General features: G+C 35.1%; 1 protein-coding gene across 1 annotated transcript in view; it reads left to right on the top strand.

Moving 5' to 3' along the window:
* CCNT2 (cyclin T2) overlaps nt 1–11613 on the top strand; it is a 43292-nt gene that overhangs the window by 17005 nt on the left and 14674 nt on the right. Inside the window, exons 3-6 of the mRNA XM_017888398.1 lie at nt 3582–3710; nt 5717–5777; nt 9319–9385; nt 10407–10479. Coding sequence (XP_017743887.1) covers nt 3582–3710; nt 5717–5777; nt 9319–9385; nt 10407–10479 — 330 coding nt within the window. The remainder of the gene's footprint in view (nt 1–3581; nt 3711–5716; nt 5778–9318; nt 9386–10406; nt 10480–11613) is intronic.

The raw sequence follows: 11613 nt of genomic DNA, 5'->3' as shown, positions 1-11613 counted from the left end.
CTTAGAGACAAGGAACTAAGCAGAAGGTTACATCTGGGTGCAGAAAGTTTGTTTTGCATTGTGTTATTTTTGCTGACGTGGGATTTATGGAGTATAAATAAAGTGAGGCGGAGGCTCTAGGCGCGGCCGCCATGTTCTCTGTTTGTCTTTGTCTCTTGTGTCTGTTCATTCTCCGCCACCACCACCGCGGTCCTCAATAAATATCAGCAGTAAGGATATCAGGAGCAGAGAAGGGAGACATCAGCCAGGAATGGGCAGGATGAGAAAAAACGGAGAAGGAAGGGAGTCAGATCAAGAAGTAGGAATGGAAACAAAAAGGAATAAAACAGAGAAGGAGTGAAAGGAATGTGGATGTAAATCATTGAAGTAATGTCAAGTATCATAACTTCAGTGTTTGGATATGCTTGCTCAGACTGCAGCAGGACCCTCCAAGAATTAAGTTTACCCGTGAAAGGAAGAAGGTGAGCAAGAGAGAAGGGAATTTTAAAAATACACTTGTTAAATTGTTTTTTTAAATTTAAAATCAACATTAATGCACAATTTTTAAAATTTTTCAACATGGTAGTAATATTTGAGTCATATTACTAGGGAGCACTGTTCTAAGTCCTGTGTATATTGGTTCATTTAATCCTCACATAACTTTGCAAGCAGGTACTATTAATGTTTCTCCCATTTTACAGATGCAGAAACTGAGCCACAAAGAGAGTAAGTAAATTGTCTAGGCTAGTCAGATCACAGAGCCAAGATTCCACTTGAGGCAGCATGACTACAGCTGGCTCTGTCACCTCTGCCTCCCCCTCTCCATGATTTGTATGATATGTTTCTATAGAAATTTGTCTTGTTTTTGAGAATGTTACATTTCGTTAAAGTAGTTATATATCTGCTAGAGTAACAAACTCATGACACTATTCAGAGTTCAAACAATTCTAATCACTATTCACATCAACTTCCTTTTACTTTTTTCCCTTTAGAGTAATTTGGGAAAATTTATTAAACTAGGTCCAAAATACAAAAATAAGTAGTGCATGGTCCCTGTCCTCAGTGAACTGAATCTCAATTTGTAATTGTTTGGTTACTTGAACCAAACCAGCTGTACTCCTCCAACAGTACTAGTGTGAATTATTTGGCTTGAACCAAGCTTGCATGTGCCAGTGAATGTTTCTTGGCTTCAAAAGTTTGCTCACCTTTAAAAGCTATGGACCAACTAGTAATATTTCTGTTACCCAAAACATTTGGAATTCTTTTAAGCCTCACAACAAAATCACCTTCCGTACAAAAAGCAGTAGTACCTAGTTTGATCACCTTCCTTAATCATCCTTGAAATTAAAGCTTTGCATGGATACTCACAAAATATTTATCTAAAAAGGTGTTTTGTTTTGTTTTACAGCATTGGTGGACGAAAGTGTTTGCAGGTTATAGAGAAGGAAATGTGAATGGAGTTAGTGGATTTCACCAGGAACTTTGGGAAAGTGTTGGGTATTAGTGTTTAGTTGGCAAGTATTTCTTGATCAGTGTCTTTCAGGCAAGTAAGAGAAATTCTGGATCATCTGACAGGAAGGAAGTTAAGTACTAAATTCGGTCTAATTTGACTTCTGACCTGAGCCTCTATTGCTTCACTCTGACAAATAGTTTTAGCATTTGAAGGCTTGATTAGCCATTCCCCTGTTAGACATGAATAATGATAATAAATAAGAGATTGTGGGAAACTGAGAGTGTTTTCATTTTCTTGAATGTATTATGTGGGCATTGGCTCTCAGATTTTAATAGTGGCATTTGGAATACTTTGAATTTAATATTGGTGCCGTTATATATTATCCATATCTCATTCATTCAACAAATTGAACCACAGCCACATAGTGCTAAATACTAGGAACACAAATAAAGAACTCTGTTGTGTGTTCAAGCTACTTCCAGACTAAATTACTCTTTTGAGCATTCTCAGTTTTTCTAAGCCTTTCCTTGTTGTCATTTTAAAAGGAAGAAATAAGTTGAAAGTCCAAATTAAAATTATTCATTTGTTTTAAGGTAACATTACTTCTGGTTTTGGGAGCCAAACTCTTTTTTACATCTGTTTTAAAGAGATAGCAGAAGAAAAACTTCTTGAAGTCTTTTTTACTTCATTTACACATTTGCAAATGCAGTTGAACTAGAAAGGTCCTTTTCAGATCCTAAATCCAGTGATTAAGTTTCATATTACATTTAAAAAGATCTCATACCAGAAGGATCCACTGTCCCTCTATCAGAAATTTTCTTCACCTCCAGTTTAGCATTGTTTCTGTACAGTAATTGTTGACCCCCCCGCCCCCAAGACATAGTGAGGCTCAGATGTTCATCTCTTGAAAAATGGTTACTCAAATCTTGACATTTAGAAATTGTCTTCCCATGGGAAATTTCTTGAATGTAATCTTAAAATATTATTTGAGTTTATTTTATGCCTATTTTCTAAGTCCACAGTTACTTGGTTTATTATTAGCTTTTGGGGTACATATTCAGACTTGATGTTTCTCTTAGTCAATATCTTTGTAGTGTTTGTGTCCTTATACTTCTGTCCCAAGGACCTAATTTACTAAGCTAAAAAAAAAAAAAAAAATGCTAATTTCTGGATCTCTGATTGGCAAAGTTTCTACTATATTGGTTTATATTACATGCTTATACCCTGGTGTTGTAGCTGCTTTCATTATTGCTATAGTTAAGTAATAGAGATAATTAAGTAACAGTTTTATGTTCAGAATCCTCCTTATTTTGCCCTCTCGGTGCTTTTTCTGTTCCTTCAACAAGATAGTGAAGCTAAAGGCAGGCAGTTAAAGCCACACAACGAATCATTGCTTGATTTAAAAGAGTACTAGAAAATGGTGACTCTGTGCCTAGAAAGGAGAATAGTGAGTATACTTGATCTGCTTTTCATCTTTTTTTTTTCATGTATAGCATCATCTTTTTGCTTGAGTTATTTTCTTTGCCTCCAGAATGTGCAAATTAATATTATTTAAACTTTCTCTTTAGCATTTTTAGTATGTTCAGTCAACTTATTTAGTATGTCTTTTCCCTTTTCCCCTTTGTTCTATGTGCAAAACGAGTAAAACAGATTTTATAGATTAGTTCTATTTAATGAATAACTTTATTAAAACTATTACATCAATCTTGTCATGCCCAGGCTCACAATTCATACGATTAATACTGCATTCCCTCCTTTCACGCTTCCCCTCTTAGAAAATAGAGGGTTTGGGCTAGCTGCGGTGACTCACACCTGTAATCCCAGCACTTTGGGAGGCCGAGGCAGGTGGATCACCTGAGCTCAAGAGTTCGAGACCAGCCTGGCCAACATGGTGAATACAAAATACTAAAATACAAAATTAGCCCGTGTGGTGGTGCACGCCTGTAATCCCAGCTACTCCGGAGGCTGAGGCAGGAGAATTGCTTGAACCCGGGAGGCAGAGCTTTCAGTGAGCCAGGATCATACCACTGCACTCCAGCCTGGGCAACAAGAGTGAACCTCCACCTCAAAAAAAAGAAAAGAAAAGAAAATAGAGAGTTTTTTGAAATGTATTTGTTTTTAAATCACCAGAGTTTTCTCTTTTCTGCAGATAATATCGTCTACTGCATTATTTTTGGCTGCAAAAGTGGAAGAACAGGCTCGAAAACTTGAACATGTTATCAAAGTAGCACATGCTTGTCTTCATCCTCTAGAGCCACTGCTGGATACTAAATGTGATGTATGTAAATACTGGGGGTTTTTTCTATGTAAATTTGAAACTTTTTCCTAATGTAGGCCTAACAAAATACAGTTCAATTAGTGTTGCCTTCCAAATGCTGCTTATTTTATTACCTCTTAGGAATGCAATGCCAGGAAGCAGTCTGGCAGAAAAACATTTCATGTATGTTCATGAATTTGTATGTCATTCTGAATTATAGAAGGCTTTGATTCCAGATGCTTTGTTGATTCAAAGATACTTTTGTTTCACATTTTGTTGTTCAGAGTTATGATACATGTAGAGGGTAAGCCCTATCACCTCCACTGGAAGCTGTATTTGAGACCAGATTATAAATAACCCCTTAATTTGTCAACAGATGAAGGAACAGAAAATCTTCTGAATTTACCCCCTAAATGAGTAGTCTTTTAAAGTATTGTTCCTTTTAAATGCATGTACTACTACTTATCTCTGATACAGAAAGCTACATTTTGCTGTGCTTTCATGAGCAGCGTTTTTTTAGTATTTTAATTTTCCTAGAGTAATGTTACTTTCCAGACAACTTTATCATCAACCTTGTAATAGACCTTATTTGAAAGAACTATTTTAAATTTTTCTGACATCTTAAGATGGAAGTTAGAATTGTGGCCCTTTACAAATTTTTGGCCAGGCATAATGGCTCATGGCTGTAATCCCAGCACTTTGGGAGGCCGAGGCAGGCAGATCACCTGAGGTCGGGAGTTTGAGACCAGCCTGACCAATATGGAGAAACCCTGTCTCTAGTGAAAATACAATATTAGCGAGGCGTGGTGGCGCATGCCTGTAATCCCAGCTACTTGGGAGGCTGAGGCAGGAGAATCGCTGAAACCCGGGAGGCAGAGGTTGCGGCGAACCGAGATGACACCATTGCACTCTAGCCTAGGCAACAAGAGCAAAAAACCATCTCAAAAAAAAAATTTTTTTTTCTAGCATCCTGAGTTACTTAATCAGGAACCTTTACCTGTTGGATGACTAACAGATTATAAATTCAAAGTCCAGATTAATTTAAGCTTCGATGGAACTATATCTCATTTTATTAATGGCAAGTTTTATCATAGATGTTGGCTTTAAGGGAGTAAACTATTAATGTAGCCATTAAATAATAGTTTGTCATTATTTAACGATAATTCCTACAGTTTCTATTAACTGTACAAATTCAGAACTATTTCTTGGGGTACTGTTTAAATAATAGAAATTGTGTTCTAAAAGTCAGCCCAATGACCTTTCAAAGTAGAGCATAAATAAAATGAAAGATACTTTTACTCTCCGGCTTTAGCAATATGTCCTTACAAAAATGAATATAGGTATATTCATATCGGTAATATAGTATTTCCTTATCACTTTGGTCAATTGTCATGATTTCAGAATAGGACAGCAGTAAATTTTTCATATCCTTTATTTCCAGAGTAATTGTAATAGAGAGATAATTTCTTGAAATTGAGTAAGGAGGTTCTCTGGTATTTATGTCCCCATGGGTATGAGATACATTATTTTGGTATGTTTGGTCATTTCTAAGGTGGCAGGGAAGTTAATTCTAAAATTAACTCACTGACTTACTGTGACTTTTGAGGAATTACCACATGACATGTCCTAGAGTGAGTTTGTAAGCCAGGTTTGAGTTAAAGGCAGGTTTGAGTTTGATGTTTTTAATTGACTTGGACTTCCTGTCTTTAATATCTCTTGAAGCACCAATGCCTAGGTTGTTTCACTTTACAGACTGTGCACATCTCCTTTTTTCAATTAACTTGCCCCCTTTCGTATTGTTTAGTTTTTTGTTTTTTGTTGTTTGTTTCCTGTTACAGAAAGTAATTCAGTTTAGGCTTGCCACAGAATACAGGTTTTCTCTGTCACCCTCTATTTATTTTCTCCATATTTTCAAACTACTGTGGTTCTTTTGTAATCAACCTGTAATTCTCACAAGATGTAACAGTCATGTAGTCGAGTAATGTTACTTTTATTTTAATCAATTTGATAATATTTTTATCTGACAGGCTTACCTTCAACAGACTCAAGAACTGGTTATACTTGAAACCATAATGCTACAAACTCTAGGTACGTACTTACATCAGATAATGGCTTTTTGTGTGTACTTCACTAAAGCATCTAAATAAGTGAAAAGATTTCTGAAATAATTGTATTATTGAAGAAAGTTATTTTAAAGCAGGTTTTAGACCAGAATAATGTTGCCTGGTTATATGGAAATTACTTTTCTAGAATTTAATTTCATTTGGCATAATTAAATTGAATGGTAAACATACCTTTCGGTATGATTTCTTAGGTTTTCAGGTAGTTGAAGTACGAAGTACTATGCTTCACTCTGGATTTGCACTGCAGAATAAAATGGTCCTTTAGGGCTTTTCATGTGATTGTGATATATACAAACCTACACAACAATCCTTGTTTTCCTTGAGCTTCCAGTCAGTATTTTATGAGTATATCACCTTTTTATTTTTATTTATTTTTAAGACGGAGTCTCGCTCTTTTGCCCAGGCTGGAGTGCAGTGGTGCAGTCTCGGCTCACTGCAACCTCTGCCTCCTGGGTTCAAGCAATTCTCCTGCCTCAGTCTCCCGAGTAGCTGAGACTGCAGGCACATACTGCCACGCCAGTTATTTTTCTGTAATTTAGTAGAGACAGAGTTTTACCATGTTGCCCACTCTGTCACGAACTCTTGAGCTCAGGCAGTCCGCCCGCCTTGGCCTCCCAAAGTGCTGGGATGATAGGCATGTGCCACTGCGCCCAGCCTATCACATGATTTTTAATGTGACATAGTAATTATGTAAATGTTGGTCATCCTTTTTTAAAAGTGTATCTTTGTATGCAAGTTCATTTACTGTCATCATTCACCTTACTCAATTTTCTGAAATTGAGGCCTAAGAAAGTGATGGTTTATCTAAAGTCATATATTAGTTCTGAAAGAACCCACTAGGATGTGGTAGGAAGAACATGGGCTTTGGGGAGATCCGAGTTAAAATCTGTAGGCCTCTGACTTGCTTTGTAAACTTGGGCAAAAGTTCCTTTACCTGTCATACCTCCATTCTGTGGCCGTGGAATAGTATCTGAGTCATATCGTGAATTGGTCATTTTTTAAATTTATTACTCCGTTCCCAGATGTTGCATAGAAGTGTGATAAATCAGTCACAACTTCCCATTGTGACAGACTCTTCATTGTAAAACTAGCTTGTGTTAGCTTGTAAAACTACATATACAGTTGCCCCTCAAACAGCACAGGTTTGAACTCCATTGGTCCACATGGATTTTTTTCAATAAATAATATTGGAAAATTAGAAATTTGCAACAATTTGAAAAAACTTGTAGGTGAACTGTAGCCTAGAAATATTGAAAAAATTAAGAAAAAGTTGGATATGTCATGAATGCATAAAATATATATAGATATTAGTCTACTTTAATATATACTGCCATAAAATATACATAAATCTATTTTTAAAAGATAAAAATTTTAAAAACTTAGGCACACAAACACAGAGCATATGTGGCTGTATTCGCAGTTAAGAGAAAATGTAAACAAACAAATGTAAAGGTACATAAAATTAACGTTAATACATAATACATACATAACTGTACTACTGTGATAATTTTGTAGCCACCTCCCGTTGCTATTGCAAGAGTATCCACTTAAAATGCTGTGTGACACTTGTCATCTCTGAACAGTTTGTCTCTCCAGTAAGTTACATACCGCAGTAAAAGAGGTTCTGGCATATTTTTACCGTATTTAGTGCAATACTGGAAACTTTGATTAATACCATGGGACTCATACAAAGTGCCTTTAGTGATGCCGGAAGTGCTCCCAAGAAGCAGATAAAAGTTGTGATGTTACCAAAAATAAGTTGAATTGTTTGATATGTATTGTAGATTGAGGTCTGTAGCTACAGTTGCCCACCATTTCAAAATAAATGAATCCAGTGTAAGGTTCAGTGTGAAAGAAGAAAAAGACATTTTTGAAGCCATCACTGCAGCTATACAAGCAGGCACAAAACCTTGCACTTTATCTCATATTGAAAATGCAGCTTTTATGTGAATGCAGGATTGCTATAAGAAAGGCATACCTATGGACTCTAATATGATTGGAGAGAAGCTTAAAGCAAAGGGAAGGTGAAGGATCTAAAGCCAGAGAATTTAATGCCAGCAAAAGACAGAAATTATGGTATATTTCTGTAAAGTTACACCACGTGTTGCCTGCCTTTCCTGCCTCCCCTTTTGTGTCTTCCAACCTGAGACAGTGAGACCAACCCCTCTTCTTCCTTGGCCTACTATGAAGACCTTTATGATGATCCAGTTTCACTTAATACTAGTAAATACATTTTTTCTTCCTTATGATTTTGTTAATAGTTTCTTTAGCTTACTATGTTGTAGAAATACAGTATATGATACGTATGCAAAATATGTGTTGATTAACTGTTTATGTTACCAGTGAGGCTTCAGCGGTAAGCAGGTTCTGGTCAACGATAGTTAAGTCTTAGGGGAGTACGTGGATTTTCAACTGTGTGGGGATTGGCACCCCTAGGCCCTGCATTTTTCAAAGGTCAACTGTAAATTCTTTGAAGTTTCTATAAAATGAAGAGATACCCAAAAAGTGAGGGTCTTATTTCTTGCAAATCCTGTGATTTACCATGTTATTTTTTTACTATACAAAATTATAAATTTCATTTAGGTAAAAAATTGAAAATGAAAAATTATAAATCATATAATGCAGTTATATAAAATCATAATATCCATATTGTTTATGACATATTCTTAGGCACAGAGAATGAGAAGGTATTTTAAGGGGAACATTAGAATTTAGAAGATATGCCTCTGTGGCTTTATTTAAAGTATTTTGCATATTTAATTACAGTAGAACTATATATAGACCACACAACAACTTTATAAATCTAGATTACCCATTTGTTAGGATTTTATTTACTTACTGCTTCTGAAGACAACCAAATGTGATCTTCACTTTTAATAAAAACAGAAACCCTGCCACACCTAAGGGTTGATTGCACGTTGAAAGCTTTTAAACATTTCATCTTTCGTATTAGAAAGAGTAGTTTAAGCAGTCATGAGACCTCTAGGGTTTGTCATATGATTTTAATTATGAATGAAGTATAATTATGAGATAACTGGTTGAAACCCTTTGATCTAGAGTGCCGTGTCATTTAAAAGCTCATTTCTACCACTGTGGCCCAACAGTTAATGTTTATGAAAAATGTGCTTTTCATGTCTTCTGAAAGAAAGCTTTGAAATATTAAGGAAGATATTACGTAGTTGAATTCCGTCCTTAAGTTGTGGGACCAGCTTAACAATTGTATTTGCCAGGAGTTTAATTTGTTTTTAACTTTAAGATAATCCCAAATCATTTATAATTCAGAATTTCAAATAAATTTACCCTTGGTCTTTTAACTTTATTTTCATAATTGAGACATTGTATTTGAAAAATTATATCTTGTCATTGGAAAAGTAATGAGAATGTCAGTGATGAGAAACTTTAATTATGGATTTTTCCTAATAATGAAGAATATATGTTTATGGCATTTCTCAGGCAAGTATTGTAGTGGTAAGTGATTGGAAAAAAAAAAGTGCTTATCATTTCAGGTTTTGAGATCACCATTGAACACCCACACACAGATGTGGTGAAATGTACCCAGTTAGTAAGAGGTAGGTGATCCTTAAAACTTTTAAGATAAGTATTAATGCTTTGTATTATCTATAATTGATTTGGGTGCTATTTTGTTCTTCTATCCTTTTGTTAGGTTGCATTAAAAGTAGGGGGAAATGTCATTTTTTAAGCATTACTTTTTAGTGCTCTACATCTGCCTATTCATCTACTTCTACTTGTGATTCTACCTGGTATGTTAACTTCCTTTAAACATAGGTAAGGATCTCATTTCACTAAAACTTTGGAGGGCTTCCAAGTATGAGTACTCTATCCATCCCCCATTGAGCTCTCTCAGTCAGGTGTGGGCCAATAGTGCATAAGTCTAGAAAACTATTAATTTTAGGTTTGTGTCAAACTTTGACTTTTTGAAAAGTGATAACAGTTGAAGAATTTTGAGGACAATCTCAGACCTTTCAGATAAAACTTGCCTTTGTTAAAAGGTTTGTCAGTATGGTGGCTCCCACCTGTAATCCCAGCCTTTTGGGAGGCTGAGGCAGGCCGATTGCTTGAGCTCAGGAGTTCGAGACCAGCCTGGGCAACATGGTGAAACCGCATCTCTACAAAAAACACAAAAATTAGCTGGTTGTGGTGGCACACACCTGTAGTCTCAACTATTCAGTAGGCCGAGGTGGGAGCATGACTTGAGCCTAGGAGTCGGAGGTTGCAGTGAGCCCAGATCATGCCCCTGCGCTCCACCTTGGGCAACAAGAGTGAGACCCTATCTCAAAAAGTTATTTTTTGGGGGGAAGTGTTTTGCCCATATTCATTTGGGCAAACTAAAATTGATTCAATGTATTTTTCGAGGGTCTTTGACATTACTAAAAGTTATTTCCTTTTTATGTGTAATGGAGAAATAATTATAGGGCATAAAAAATATAGTTTGTGATGTGCCTGTTAAGCCTCTTGTTTATAAACAGGAGTATTTTTTAAAAGTATTGCTTTACTGCTTGTAAAGTATCTAGTAGTATCTGATACAGCATTTTTCTACTCCTAAATAAATCCTGTGTATCTTTTGTGTCCCTAGAAACATTTTTTACACAGTTGCATGTTGTTCTGCTTCTTACTTCTACTTTCCTGTTCCCATTTCAAGTGTTAACGTATTCATAGCAGCCACTTGGGACCTGTAGTGTGCCATTTTCTGTTACTTCCTTTTTGAAAATAGAATTTTGCAGTTTCATTCATTTACTACGAAGCTTTTTGTTTTTAGTATTTATCTAAGTATTCTCACATTTTATTCATTCTAAATTGAATTCATTTTGTACCTAATGATTTATTATGTTAGTGGCTACAATTTTTTAAAAATTGTCTGATAGTGTCATTAGGAAGTGGACGTCTGAAAATTCAATTTGTATTTTTTGTAATAGCATACATTATCATTTGTAAGCTAGAGCATATTTAACTGTGGTTCCTGTTCTTCGTGGTTATATCAGCGTGTTTCATGGCACATTTTCATGTCGATATTACAGTATAGCATAGAATTGTATACATAACTAGTTGTAGATGTTGAATTAAGAAAAAAGGGTTAGTTTTTTCTAAAAACTTGAAAAAGGGTAAGCTAAACTTCATAAGCATTATAGCCATATAATTTGCTTTAAATTGAGAGCCTATTGAAGAAACATTAGTCGAAGGAAGTATATGTTTAAAAATATTATTTATGAATATTAACTTAGGAAATTGGATTTTCAGGTTACTGTTGTGAAATTTGAGTCAACTTTAAATTGTTTATCAGAGATTAATATTTTTTGTACATGTTCTCCTACAACTAAAATTCTAGAGAGACATGAAGTCAGTTTACTTGAAAATGAAATAGTAACTTTTAAAACATTTACAAAACTACAAATTTGATATATCCAAAACAAAATATTTAGACCAGATTATTTGTTGTTGTTAATGTTAAAATGTGACTGATTCTTTGAGTACAAACCATATATATGTTTAATGTCATTTTGTCTGACTAACATTTCAGGTAACTATAGAATATATCTCACTCCATTTTAAAAGTATTCTTTCGTGTTTTAGTGTCTTTTTTTTTCCCTTTACTCTTTTACAACTTTCAGCTAACAGCATTTCCCCTCTATTCTTCTCTATTGCACAGTGACTGTTTCTAGATCACTGAATTTAGATACATCCCTAGGTGAAAACTAATGGCATTTTTTAATTATTATTTTATCCTTCTCTACGTATTTTATTAGAGGGGAAGGGAAAATAAATTTGATTTCTGTGAAGTCTCC

The sequence above is a fragment of the Rhinopithecus bieti genome, unplaced genomic scaffold (genome assembly GCF_001698545.2).
Source record: "Rhinopithecus bieti isolate Rb0 unplaced genomic scaffold, ASM169854v2 scaffold_15296, whole genome shotgun sequence".
NCBI lineage: Eukaryota > Metazoa > Chordata > Mammalia > Primates > Cercopithecidae > Rhinopithecus > Rhinopithecus bieti.
The sequence above is the reverse complement of the archived record's forward strand: the minus strand, read 5'-3'. Positions and strand labels throughout refer to the sequence as shown.